Below are 15,150 nucleotides of genomic sequence, written 5' to 3'. Positions count from 1 at the left end.
TTGTGATCATGTATGCTAAGATAAGCAATTGAAAAGTACATGTTTAAGCTCTTAACAAGTGGGAACATACTCTCTTTTTTAGCTTATGTAAAAAAAGGTCTATTTCAGATTCTATCATAAGCGGTAGGCTTTGTAGAAAGCATTATTTGCTTAGTATTTTACATTTAGCCGGGTTTATTAATGTTTTAATTCGAGTATTATTACAATTACTTTACAAGCATAATGTTAAATCTAATTGGGTAATAGATGAACAGTTAATGGTACATAATACGGAATAGCATCTCAGTCATTACTTGGTAAACTATCTTTTAAGAGTTTTTATATACTTATTATGTTATTTATTATTAAATCTGTGTTGTATACAAGTTAGAAAGTAATTTATTTATTAAATTTGTGCTGATATTGGTTAAATAGACCGTTTATTGATATCTGTTGCAATTTGCCAAAAAAAAAAAAAAAATCATAGAATTTTACTGTTTCTTCTTTTACAGAGAACCAGAGTAGGTGCACAGAGAAGACAACAAAATGGTTGTACTAATTGATTACAAAGATAAAGCCCCTGGAATGGATGAGCAATGGGTGAAATAGCTCCTCTAATAGTTGCCTTAGTTGTTTGGAATTTGGATTTGTGTTGATGATATGGTGTTTTTTTTCTACAAATATCTATTTTTTTTCAGCCTTAGCACGCCCCTTTTTCTTTTGTCAAAGTTTACATTTTTACACTTAAAACTTTTTTTTGTTGATTTTTACTTTTTTAGCTCCATTAGTCGGTGCTAACAATGGCCGACAAGCTATAGCATCACCTGCATCAATACCAACAATGGTTGGTCGTTCTTTAATTGGTTAATAATGGGGATAATTTTGAATGTCATAGGTTGCAAGATTCAGATTTTTTTGGTAACAATCAACTCTGAGAATAAAAAGTCATTATATGGTCCTTTAAAAGGAGGTACAATGGAGATGAGAGAGACAGATTGTCCCACAAGTTTAATGACGGCATGCATTATCTCACTGCCACCCCATTTTTTATATACCTAATTTTGTGTTTGGATGAACTTGAGCCGACCATGCTTCTGTTTTGTTGTTCTTTTCTGTTTGGCTGTTAATAGCATTGCACTTTGACTTTAGTTTATATTTTTTTCAAAAACGGTTAAAAGAATGAATTTTTTGTGCCATTTAAAAAATTTTCTTGACCTACTTTTCTTTTGCTTGAAATGGCATATATGTGTGCTTACGGTTCATTTTCTTGGTTTGACATCAGGTTTGTTCACTCAGGTCAAATATGTTATCTTATTTTTAATTTTTTTTATATACACATAGGCAAAAAGTAGGTGTGTTTTGTAAATTTTTACAAATTAGTGGATGTATCTGCATGTTTGTTTTTACTTTTTATAAAACCAAAGAGAAATGAGATTTCTCTAGAAAAGATTGTAATTGTGTTATCATTTTCTTGATAGAATGGGTGTTTTAGTATAAAGTATTTTCAAATGAGTCTTATATTACAATGAATTCAAAGATTTTTTTGAATGGGTTGTGAAATGCTTTATTACACAAAGGTTGTGAGACGCCAATATATATATATATATATATATATATATATATATATATATATATATATATATATATATATATATATATATATATATATATATATATATATATATATTTATTGGAACCGAGAAATGAACAACATAGTTTTGTCCTCATGATTTCTGCCATATGATTTTCTAATATTGGCACCTTTGGTCCTTTGTGTGGAATGTTCATTTTGGCGGCAACACTTTCCTATATTAGGTTTTGATCCATATGTAAAAAATAAATTGTAAACATTTTTCCTGTAATTTACAAAAAAGATCCATGAGCATATTTATTTTACATTAAACAATTTATCTGTTGAAGATTTTCGTATGTTGATAGGTTTGGTTTTTATATAGAAAATAATTACAAAACTCTCTTTAATTTATAGAAAAGATCCATATGTATTTTTTTCTTATAGAAACACTCCATGTGTTCAAAAATATTTACAAAGTTAGTCTCTACCTAATAAAAAAATTTACACATTATGTTCCTCCCCAAACCCCACAAAACCACACAAAGCAAGGTAATATCTCCCTAATTGCATAGGATATATAATTACCTTATTTATTCGCAACTTAATATGAGAAAAAAATAGTCTTTTAAGCTTTATACCCCGTTCCAAAGTTCAACTTAACGAGAGAAAGGAAAGGAAATTAGTGGAAATAAGAAGAAAATAAAAGACTTTGGTGTTTTCGAGTTTCATTAAAGGAATGAAGTGGAAGGAAATGAAATTATCACTTTCCCTCCTAATTTTCCTTCCGATTTGAGAGGATTTGGAAAGAAAGAATAAAATGATTCATTTTTCTTCCACGTCTCTCAAACTTGGGAACACAAAAGAAAATTTTCTTTTCTTTTGTTTTGATAAACTTGGGAACTAGGCGTTAGTCCATGGGAATACTTTTTAACGACCAACTTGAAACACACGTCTGTTTTTTAAGTTGTCTAATGTGTGTAAGCTGGTTGCTTCATTTATTTTTTCTTTCAACATTCATAATTATAAGACAAAACTTAAATGCACAAGGTTTAAAAATTTTATTCCTTGTTTCCCAATTTTTGAAAATACTTTTATTCTTATTTTGAAATTTAAATATATTTTGTTTTGAACGACTTGTTAGTGATTAGAAGTTAGTATCTCCCAAATTAGGGCATGTTTGATACAGAGCTTTTGGAAGCGTTTGGGAGCTTCTAGCTTTTAGTTTTTCACACACTACTAGAAAAAAGGCCTTTTACGACGCTCATTGCGCGTCGAAAAACGCTCATACGATGCACAAATGCGTGTCAAGGAAGACCCTATCATAAAGAGAGATGACGCGCTATAGACGACGCGCATTTACGACACGCTTTTCATGATATGATCTTATGACGCTCAATGCATATCAAGGAAGGCCATGTCATGAAGATAGATGACACACATTTGCGTGTCGTAATCTTACGACGCGCGTGTTTATGACACCCAAAGCGTATCAAGGAAGCCCATGTCATAAAGGCAGACGACACGCCATTGCGTGTCGTAACTTTATGACGCGCCTTTACGACTCGCAATGCGTATCATTAAATCTACTGTCATAAAAAAAGATGAAACACAAACGCATGTCATAAATTCCAGTTGCCAGTTACTATACCCCTTGACGACATGAATTTACAATGTGAATCCACATAATAAAAGACAAATATCTATACCAAAACATTCATTTTCATTTAAACGTCAAACAACTTACCTAACAAAATTACATATATGTCGAATTACCTAAATTACACTACATGTCAAGTTACCTTAAGTAACATTACTAAAAGTTAGCAAAAACATGTACATGCGTGTCAAAAGACTACCTAGGATTACACCACATGTCAAAAGATCATACCTAGCATTTCATTGTTAACCATAACATTGTTTTGCGGATACATTGTCAAAAGACGATACATATCATCGATAAATGAGGCCTGTAACAATTCTGACCATTCTTCACGTATCTCATCGATATCTTTAGGTGTGTACTCAACTTTGCCATCCGGGATCTATAAATAAAATTCCATATTGTTTTTATTAATAAAAAATAGCATGTTAACATATTCTATAACAGTAAGTTGCTATATTTAACAAATAAGCATAAAATGTAAATTATTCTTTCTTAATAGAGCATTGTACTTTCAAATGAATGAAAGCACATTTTATTTTTACATATTCTGTAACAGTAAGTTGCCATAAAATGATCCTTTTTCAATTCCTTTTTCAATTCATTTGATAGTACTGGTGTTTAACTTTTAGTTTAAACAAAACGCTCTAAATCTAAAAGTTACTTCATGTAGCGTTTAACAAAACGCTACTCAACTTTTGAAATCAATTTCCATAATTATCCTTAAAATTATATTTATATATTTATTTATTTCTAATCAATTGTCATTTTATGTAGTTTAATATATTTTAAAAGCTTTCAGCTACTTTTGCCAAACACTCATATAACAAATAAAAGTTACAACTTCCCGCTACCAGCTACCCGCTACCCGCTAACCGTTTCCAGCTAACAGCTATTTTTGCCAAACACGCCCTTAGTAAAATTCGTCTATACATGGATTATAACCCGAAACTTCCAATCTAAGTGGTTAAGCCTCTAGGAAGTGGGTTTGTCTCAGATTGACATTTAAATATAAAGGATAATGACTTGTATGGGTAACGAACTATTAACTTTGTTCATATTTAGTTTTCAAACTTTTTTTCGTTATCTATTTGTCACCGAACTATTGAAACTGTCCATATTTTACCCTTATGGCCGGTTGTTACCGGTCATAAGGATATAATGTGAACAGTTTCAATAGTTCAGTGGCAAATTAATAATGAAAAAAAGTTTACTGACTAAATGTGAACAAAAACGAAAGTTCGTTTCCCTCTAAAAAAGTTCAATGACTAAATGTGAACAAATTTCCTCTTGTATTATGTTTTAGCAAATTATTTATTTTTGTTAAATTCTAGCAACATTTGTTGATGAAAAAATCTATGAAATAAAAAAACAAAACTCCGAAAAATATATTAAGAAAAATGAAAAACCGAAATAGAAAAACCAATGGTTTGGTATTTTCCAAAATAAAAAATCAAAATTTCCAATCTGATTTTGGTTTTACAAAAATTTAACTTTTGAATTTTCATATCTAAATCTCTCCCTGTTTTTATAATCGAAAAATGATTATAAAACCAAAAAGGGGAAAGAGAAAGCGCTCATTTCGGAATTTTTCTATCAAAAACTCCCACTTAACACATAACATAAACATTTTGCTTCAATTCAGATAATCCAAAAAATCTTCAATTTATAGCTTCGTTCACGGACCATCTTTGACAAAAATTTTGGTAGAAATTGTCAATTTCCAAATTCTGTCAAAGGCAGCCCGTGAATGAAGCTAAAATTTGAAGATTTTTTGGATTTTCTAGATTGAAGCAAAATGTTTAAGTCATGTGTTAAGGGGGAGTTTTTGATAGAAAAATTCCGAATTGAACGTTTTCTCATTCTCTTTTTGGTTTTATAATCATTTTTCGATTATAAAAAAAGGGAGAGATTTAGATATGGAATTTCGAAAGTTGAAATTTTCATGTTATGCGGACTTGAAGACCAAAGTGACCTCAAGTATTTGAAGTTTATGAAATGATTCGATTGGAGATTCGGAAGTGATTTCGGTGATGGGTTTGGACTTATTGAAGATTTTTGGAGTGTACATAAATGCTCAAATTTTGGGTAATTTTTTGGAGAATGGGAAACTTCTAATTACCTTTTTATGCTCGGTTTGTATGGTCTCACATTCTAGAACTCAAATTTAAAAGTCATGGAAGAATTGAATATTTGATGTTCATCTCTACATGTGTCACGTTTGGGGTTTGATTCGTGAAGTTGCTTGAGTTTGGAAGATTTGAAGCGGGTCATCAATTCCTAACTTTGAGGGGAGAATGTTGGGTACAAAGTTATCCATGTATGACTTTGTAAATGGTTTGACTTTTGTAGACCCACTTGTATGTGGTAAAGTAGCCTTGCCACATGATATATATATATATATATATATATATATATATATATATATATATATATATACATACACACATACACACACACTATAATAAATGAAGTTTTTTTTTGCCAAATGTCCTCTTCTCATTCATTTGGATATATGGTATTTTTTTAGATTTTAAAATTTTCTATTTTCCACTTGTCATTTTATTGTATTTTTCATTTTATTAAATTAAAATTCCAAATTTAATGTGTAAGGTAATATATATGTAAAGTATTTATTAGAGATGATTTATATATTGTAATGTATTCAATACATTAAAATCTCATTAATTTTCATAATTCAAAATTTTTCTCATTTTTCTTATAAATTCAAACTTTTCAAATTGTTAAAATTTCATATTTATTTTTTTAATTAAACCCATATAATACATGGGTCTCACACCTAGTGTGTGTATATATATATATATATATATATATATATATATATAAAGAGAGAGAGAGAGAGAGAGAGAGAGAGAGAGAGAGAGAGAGAGATTGATTTTTTATTTTGGTTTTGGTTTTTTGTTTTTTAATATGTTTTTCGGTTTTTTTTTTTTTTTTTTTTTTTTTTTTTTTTTCCATAGATTTCTTCATTTACAAATGTGTTGCTAGAATTTAACAAAAATAAATAATTTGCTAAACCATAATACAAGAGAAAGTTTGTTCACATTTAGTTATTGAACTTTTTGAGAGGAAAACGAACTTTCAATTTTATTCATATTTAATCACTAAACTTTTTTTCATTATTTATTTGCTACTAAACTATTGAAACTGTTTACATATTACCCTTATGACCGGTAACAACTGGTCATAAGGGTAAAATATGAACAGTTTCAATAGTTCAATGAAAAATAGATAATGAAAAAAAGTTTAGTAACTAAATGTGAACAAAATCGAAAATTCGTTACCCTTTCAAGTCATTATCCCTAAATATAATTGGTTGTTTTTTTATATATTAACAAAACCGATCGGACAAACGTAACTAAATTAGTTTTGGCCGATTTAGTTGGTTCAACTGAAAATATTTCCGTTATTTATTATATTAAACTTTTTATTAAGACATTATGTTTTTATCTTTCTTTATCGTTCATATTAATTTAAATACTTTTAGTCTAGAAATTTGTTTTTGATTCGGTTGATAAATGATAATGTTATAATTGAGTAGGTTTTAGAAAAATATCATACTATAATAAAAAAAATATAATTATAACAATAAGAACGTGTTATAAATTTTTGTAACAAGTAAAACTAAAAGTAGTCCTAAAATAGTAAAATCAATAGTAGGTAGGAAATGTGAAATTAGATCTACTTCGAACTTCAACTATTCAATCTTCTTTTCGGATATCTCCAAAAAGAAACAAGAATTTAAAGAAGATATCATGCCCACCAAGCCCAAAAATGGCAACATTAACTAGAACCCCACACAAGACACTCCCGATAGTCTTCTTACTCATAGTAGTCCTCGTAACCATTTTCCTCTTCAGCAAACGAACTCTCGATCCCCATTTGTCTTTATACGCAGCAATAGATCGATACAACCCACTTCCAGATCCTGAAATTGACCACTCCAAATCCAAAACCAGAATCGAATATGTTGACTCTGAGCCTACAGAGAAAACCCCATTTCTTCAAACCAACTCAAATGATCTAGAATTCGTTAATGACGACTCAATTTCAAAAAATGAAACTGGGTTTATCGACTCCGAGTCTACAGACGAAAACCCACCTCTTCAAAGCAAGCCAAATGATTTGGAATCGGTTAACGATGATTCGGTTTCTGAAAGTGAAACTGGGATCGCTGATTCTGAGAACGTAGAGATAACCCAGGTTCATGAAGAAGATGAGGCAGTTGCGGAATCGGTTAAAAAGAGTGTGGATTGGGGGAAGAGTTGTAATATGCATTCTGGGAAATGGGTGAGAGATGAAGAGTACCCAATTTATAAACCTGGATCTTGCCCTTTTGTTGATGAAGCGTTTGATTGTCAAGCTAATGGAAGATCCGACGAAGAATATATGAAATGGCGATGGAAGCCTGATTCGTGTGAGCTTCCAAGGTTCGGTTCTTCAATTCTTCAATCATTGTTAGCATTCATTAGTAGTAATTAGCGTAATGCTTTCGATTTTACCAAGTATGATTATGTATAAAGTGATCAGAGATCGACTAATTTCCTGTTATATAAATCAAAATTTAATAATCTGTTCCTTAAATTCTACCAATGTATAAGCTTATGTCGCTATTTCATCCTGGATCTACTTTTGTCCCTAAAGAATTATGATTCATTATGTATTTAGATTCAATGGAACCGATTTCTTGGTGAAAATAAGAGGAAGGAGATTATTGCTTATTGGAGACTCCATGAATCGGAATCAATACGAGTCACTCCTTTGCCTTCTCTATGAAAGCCTACCAAATAAGAGCAAAATGTACGAAATCAATGGCCACAAAATAACAAAGGGAAGAGGCTATTTTGTCTTCAAATTTGAGGTAATATTATTTATATCCTTAAAATGAGGACATTATTTCTTTAATTTTGTTAGGTTAGGGGATGTTAGTTATTATTTTATACCATGAACAAATGACCATTTTACCCTTTTGTCTAAGGTCTTTAATGTTTTGGACCGAATGAGCTCTTACTCTATCTCTCCCCATTAACTCAAAAAGAAACATCACCAAAGAATCAAAGATCCATTCTATTTGGACTAAAAACGAACCGAGTAAATGACCATTTTACCCTCGTAACAGGATTACAACTGTACAGTGGAGTTTGTGCGCTCTCATTTTCTTGTAAGAGAAGGAATTCGAAAAAATGCACAAGGAAACTCAAATCCCACGTTATCAATGGATGTAATTGATAAATCATCTGCAAGATGGAAACGTGCTGACATTTTAGTATTCAATACTGGACATTGGTGGGTTCATGGAAAAACTAGTAGAGGGTATGTATGTCAATCAGTAGATTTTTTTTTTTATTATTTTTTTTAATAAATATAGGAAGAACTATTTCTTGCATCTATGTGAATTGGTAAAACGGTTGTTGATGATGTAGGAAAAATTATTTTAAAGAGGGGGAGTATCTTCATCCAAAGTTTGATGCTGTGGAAGCTTTTAGGAGATCAATGAAGACATGGGGAAAATGGATTGATAAGAATATGAATAAAGAAAAGTTGGTGTTTTATCGAGGCTACTCATCTGCCCATTTCAGGTATTTTTATTTATTTGTTTGTTATAATTTACAACCACCCAATTATAGCAGTGTCATCCAAATACAAAAAAAAAAAAAAAAAAATGAAATTAGATTGCTGTAATAAACAAATTCTTGATTAAAACAGAGGTGGAGAATGGGATTCAGGTGGAACATGCCATGGGGAGACTCAACCGATAAAAAAAGGAAGAATTATCGAAACATATCCACCAAAAATGGAAATAATTGAGGAAGTGATTCAAGAAATGCGATTTCCGGTTGTACTTTTGAATGTTACAAGGTTGACAAACTTCCGGAAGGATGGGCATCCTTCGGTTTATGGAAAGAATGTAAGTGGTTTGAAAAAAGTGTCGACTAAAAAGGAAGATTGTAGCCATTGGTGTCTTCCTGGTGTCCCTGATGCTTGGAATGAACTCATTTATGCTACACTAGTTGCTCGAACAAGCTAACTATTTGTTGTTTGTACTCAAATGTATCAATTTTTTTAAAGAAAGTTGTTCTTCCAAAAGTGAAAGTATCATGTGAGATGCAAATCAGATATAGTGGATGTAGCCTAAGATTGCTCGGTTGCAATTGACCTATGTTTTTATACATGAAAAATATTGAGGGGTTAAGTTATTGTTGCGATGAGTATTTAGTTGTGTTATATGCAAACTTATATAGAGGAGATGAATTGGATACTAGTAGGTTATGGAGATTAATGCTTGCATACTCGTTGATTGTTAATCTTGTGTTTATATATGGAGAGTGGAGAGTTAGGTTATAGTAATAGGTTCTCGATTGAGTTATGTTAATCTATCTTCATTGCTTAGTAACTTTTCTTAAGCTTCTTACATTGATATGAAAGCTACAATTACAATATATGCAACAAGGCTCATGTAAGTTTTGCAACTAAGAGTGACTAACAAATTAAAAAATGTCATTATTCTTTAAGATTCTCCCTCAAGATGGTGTTGAAGAATAGATGTTCTTCAATGTCATGTTAGACGCAAAAGGTGTAAACTTGGATGATGGTAGGGGTTTTGTGAACATGTCAGCTAGTTGTAATGCAGATCTTATGGACATGAGTTTAACAATTTAATCAAAGACCTTTTCTCTTACAAACCGGTAATCGATCTCTATGTATTTTGTATGCTCATGAAACGAGGGATTGGAAGCAATTTGTAAAGTTGCATCATTGTCACAAAACACTAATGTTGCATCATTTTGATGAATATCAAAGTCCTTGAGTAGTTGTTAAGCAGCCAAATTAATTCACATGTCGTAGCTACTATATCATGATATTTAGCTTTTGCTGCTGACCTTGATACCTTAGGTTGCTTTTTAGAACGCCATGAAACTAAGGATTCACCAAAGAAGATACAAAAACATGTAATCGATCAATGAGTTTAATCAAAATCAAAAAACGCCTTCGGTTGAAAAGAAGAATTAGTTGAAAACAAAAATCCTTGGCATGGACATTGCTTGAGATATCAAAGAAAATAACGAGCAACATTCAAGTGTAGACCATGTGGATAAGACATGAATTGAGATAGCCGTTTTACAATAAAAGACATATCATTCAACAACATGCATATATTGAGTTGGAGCATCTAGTATTTCACTATGGTTGGTGCTTAGAGTTTGTCGAGGATCCATTGGAGTGTTGGTTGGCTTTGAGGCTAATAATCCACCATCTTCTACTGACTATAAAGCATAGTTGCATTGTGAGACAAAAATGCCTTGCTGGACTTATCAACTTCAAGTCTTCAAGACCCCAAGAAGTATCCAACGAACCAAGATCTTTAAGCTTAAATTGTTGACTAAGCTTTGCTTTAAGATCTTGTATTTAAACAAATGAAGACCTTGTGATGATGATTTTATCAACATATGCTAATAAATCGTGGTTTTAGAACAATTAGGTTTCCCGTGAACAATATAGCCTTGTGGAATGTCCATAGATACCTCTTCATGTAGATCACCACTTAAAAAGGTGTTGTTCATATCTGATTAAATGAAATTCCAAAATTTTGTAGTGACTATGAAAAGTAACATTTGAACGATGACTAGCTTTCTATCAAAGAATAGGTATAAAAAAATCAATGTCCTGTTGTTGATTGAATCCTAAGGAAACCCAACAACATATAGTTGGTTCTTATTTCCAGGCAATTAAATAGTAGACCGTGCCTTAATAGCAATAATTACATTAAGCTTAAAATCAAGGCTTCACACCATTCTTTGAATTGAGAAGCATGATTGTAGTGTTGAGGTTCAAAATTAACTGAAATAGCAATCATAATAGCTTTGTGTTGATTAGAAAAAATATCATATGAAATGCATTGATTCTAGGGATATTCACATTGTGTATATGTAACCATGTTAAACTGATAATCTCTTATTTAAGAAGGAGGTTGATGGGTTTGTGATGACTGATGAACGAAGAGCATTAACTTCACTTGAAGGATTGATATTAGGATCACGAACTAGAAACTAGGAATTATTGTAACGTCAAATTTGAACAAAAATTTTCATTTTCGAAAAGACGTAAGCAAAATTTTTAAAACCATTTTTCATAAAAGAACAAGGTAACGAATTATTTCGACATCATCAATCTATATTATAAAAAGTATCAAAATCATTATAAAACAACGAAAATATAAACCATGAAATTAACAACGAAAATCAATCTAACAATAGAAGTATGTGAAAAATATTTAATCCACAATTATAAGCATAAAGTTAGTGAGTTTCCAAGATACCACATACCACAATACACATACAATACATACAGACAAAGGCTCTCAGCTCTAGTGCCGATCAACCTAATCAATGACAACTAACGACTCTAGTGCTCATCTAGTCATCAACGACGACTACAACTCTAACACATGTATAGTCATCAACATCAGATAACAACTTTAGTGCACGTCTAACCAAAAACGCGTCTATTCTAGGCTCCCGACTCTAGTGTCGATCCATTATCAACTCCTAAAACATAATATGTCGACATACCATACGATCAATCAATCAAATAATCAACAGGAAAAAGACTATACTAGCCTAATTGCTTAATCAAGATACCACATGACATCTACATCATATTATACAAATGATATATACTGGAACACATAGTATAGTAAGATAACTCACCTGAACTGAATACTGATGAAACACAGCTAGACGCTCAAACATTCAAGAATTAGTCTCACAAACCACCTAGATAACAAAACAAAGTGCAAACCTCTGCCTATAGCTTAAACTCACCAAGTTTGACCAAATGTCAAACTGGTCAAAAAGTTAACAGTCAACGACTACGTGCCGCGGCCCTTACCCAGACCATGTCACAATCACTAAAAGATAAAATAGTCGCAACATCAGATCAAATGCATAGCACAAACCTTCCTTTGGTTACATCGCGATTCTCACAGTAGAGTCCATTTTCTTATTAAGCCTTAATCTCTTCAAACCAAGGATTAGATCTTCAGATCTGAATCTTTCCATTAACTTAATGGATAAAGTTTCCAATTTTATTCATTTTGATGACTAGATCTTTCCCAATCTAAAACCCTAACTTGATTAATCTATTTTAACTCCATAATGTTTTACATGGTTTAAAAAGGGTACAAGCATATGGAAGCGTGTTGTTTTCCCATGAATTTCCCTTTAGCCTTGGAATTCATTAATATAGAATATAAGTACAATATAGGATAAATAATAAAAACTAGATTTTCATGACTATACTAAAATACAAACATACGAATTACATAACAAATACATACATGCATACATGGTATGCTAACATGCCTCCATAGTTTGAGCCGGAGGTCTTGAGCAGACACTCAAAATGGATCTGAAATCATTAAATAATGTGGTCCGAAGTCCCTTGGTGAAGATGTCGACATACTGAAGTCCGGAGAGAACATGGAGGACACGAACAGAACCAATGGCAACCTTGTCTCGTACAAAGTGAAGATCAATTGCAATATGTTTTGTGCGTTGATGCTGAATAGGATTTGAGGACATATAACCACACTTATGTTATCACAATAGACAATTGTTGCTTTGGTGACTTGGGAGTGAAGCTCACATAGAAGGTTTCGAATCCAACATGTTTCGGCTACGCTATTGGCAACTCCTCGGTATTCTGCTTCTGCGTTGGAGCTGGAGATAGTCTGTTACCATTTAGATCAACATGATAGGAGGTTGTCACCAAGGAAAACATAATATCCACTCAGAGAACTGTAGGATTAGGTGTCTATGGGGCTGTATAACGCCCCGATTCTCAAGTATTGTTAATATGAGTTTTTAGATTAGGCCCTACTCATCGAGTAGCAGTGAGAAGGATCGCAAGTTAAGTGACCTACTCGACGAGTCCATTTTAGGACTCGGCGAGTAGGAGCCGACAAGTGAAACCCTAATTCCTGGGGTTCGCACCCTTATTTAAAGGGACCTTAGCCTCCCTTGGACCTCCTTACAGTTCCAAAGAACCCTTGAGAGCCTTATTCGTGTGTGTGTGTGTATTGTGTGTGTGTTTGAAGCTTGAAAGAGAGTTATTGGAGGAAGAAGACTTGGAGGAGAAGGATATTGAAGCAATTGGAGTGTGGAAATCAACACTCATCTCATATATGACTTCAAAAGGTACCCAAACCGTCATTCTCCTTGTAGATCTCCTTTATTGGGTGAGTTTTAGGATTTTCATGGAATATCAAGTTGGTATGATGAGCTATGGGCTAGATCTGAAGTTGTAACTTCAGATCTGGACACTCTTTGGATTCTAGAAGCATAAAGTTACAACTTTAGTCGTGATTGAGGTCCCCTTTATGCATAAAGACCCATCAATAGCTTAGATTTTCCATTTTGAGCCTTTAAAGCCATGCATGCACGTAAAGTTTGCAACTTTACGTGATAATCATGCCCTAGAAGCTTGGAGCTATGATTTGGAGCCGCTGCATGGCTCAAAATGGATCTGTATGGAAAGAGGACTGAATGGACTCGACGAGTTGCAAGGTCGACTCGGCGAGTCGCATGAAGATGGCCATTGAACTCGACGAGTTGGATGAGCAACTCAGTGAGTCCAATGAAGCTTGTCATGAGACTTGACGAGTTGAAGAACAACTCGACAAGTCGGATGAGTTTTAACCAAGAATATGTTCACGAGTATATCCATCGAGTCACAAGGAGGGAACTGGACGGGTGGCCTTAAGGTCTGGTCGGGATTCGAAGGAACTCGACGAGTCACCTCGATGACTCGGTGTGTTGGATAGTGCTTTAAGGGACTCGGCGAGTAGCTGGGTGTACTCGGCGAGTTGAGGTCAACATGGACTGTTGACCTTAACTGAGGACTTTGACCTTGATCAGGGGTTGGTTATTGGGTTATGGAGTACCTTATAAGGTTAAAGACTTATGTGTATATTGAACTACAGTTATAGGTGGTGGGGCTTGTGTCGAGTGATCGAGAGTTGGAGTTTGCCTTTCGAGCCGACGTCTGCAAGGTGAGTTATCTTCACTATATCGATAAGGTCTACGGCACCATGGCCGGCCCTTTAGTTGTTATTGTTATGGTATGTGATATGTGGTTATGATCTGTTAGATCGAAATCAGGGTAGACCGTATGTTATGCTCTTATGATCTATAGGGATTGGTATGTAGTGACCTGCTAGGTCGGCACTCTAGTTACAGGAGAATTCTATGATTTATGATAAGTGTGACAGATATGTTTGATGTTTATATATGCCTGTATATGATAGTATGCGCACATGGTTATTTGCTTGTGGCTGGGTTGAGGCAGTCCTGCTTTGTGCTGAAGGCCAATATACCTTATGAGGGGTCAGGGGAGACTATACGCCCATGTGGTGGACCAGTTATGCCGAAGGCTTGGTTTAGATTCAGACAGACTGTAGGCCCGGTAGGGCGGTCCAGTCAGGCCGATGGCCCAGTATGCATGTTGATTGATTGATTATTACTGATATGGTATTGTCAGTGTGGTATTGGTATTTTGGGGTAATTCACTAAGCCCTCGGGCTTACAATTTTTTTTTCAGTTTATTGTTTCAAGTACTTTAGGAGATCATGGAAAGGTGAAGGCGTGACCATACCGCTCCTCATCCTCATGTTATAATTTTTGGGACACTCTGATGGAAAATGATTTGAAAACATTTTGCAAACAATGCTATCTAGTTTTTAATTATGATTGGAAAAAGTTTAAATCTGGTGTAAATTTGATGGTTGTTACTGATGGGTTTTTAGCATTCTAACACTTCCTAAGTGTACATGCAACCCTAATAACCTTGGATCTATGTTTGTCTAATTATCATGCAAATTTGAATTCCAAGGTTATATTCCTATCTAGCATACACGGGG

The 15,150-nt window shown here is 33.3% G+C and overlaps 1 protein-coding gene across 1 annotated transcript; it reads left to right on the top strand.

The window, feature by feature from the left end:
• The first annotated feature begins 6,937 nt into the window (after positions 1 to 6,937).
• Positions 6,938 to 9,538, top strand: TBL5 (TRICHOME BIREFRINGENCE-LIKE 5). The gene is made up of 5 exons (XM_078957787.1): positions 6,938 to 7,663; positions 7,902 to 8,094; positions 8,353 to 8,546; positions 8,657 to 8,812; positions 8,940 to 9,538. The coding sequence occupies exons 1-5, from the start codon at positions 7,008 to 7,010 to the stop codon at positions 9,259 to 9,261; spliced, it is 1,521 nt and encodes a 506-aa protein (XP_078813913.1). The 5' UTR covers positions 6,938 to 7,007; the 3' UTR covers positions 9,262 to 9,538.
• Positions 9,539 to 15,150: the final 5,612 nt, after the last annotated feature.

The sequence above is a fragment of the Lactuca saligna genome, chromosome 5 (assembly GCF_052625555.1).
Source record: "Lactuca saligna cultivar CGN05327 chromosome 5, ASM5262555v1, whole genome shotgun sequence".
NCBI classification, from domain to species: Eukaryota; Viridiplantae; Streptophyta; class Magnoliopsida; order Asterales; family Asteraceae; genus Lactuca; species Lactuca saligna.
Note: the sequence above shows the minus strand (reverse complement) of the source record. Positions and strands in the feature narration are given on the sequence as shown.

Bases quoted from the DNA above. Each gene is read 5' to 3' on its own strand.
- TBL5 (XM_078957787.1), top strand. From the start codon at position 7,008: ATGGCAACATTAACTAGAACCCCACACAAGACACTCCCGATAGTCTTC. The intron at 7,664-7,901 runs GTTCGGTTCTTC...TTATGTATTTAG, and splicing joins GATTCGTGTGAGCTTCCAAG to ATTCAATGGAACCGATTTCT. The intron at 8,547-8,656 runs GTATGTATGTCA...TTGATGATGTAG, and splicing joins CATGGAAAAACTAGTAGAGG to GAAAAATTATTTTAAAGAGG.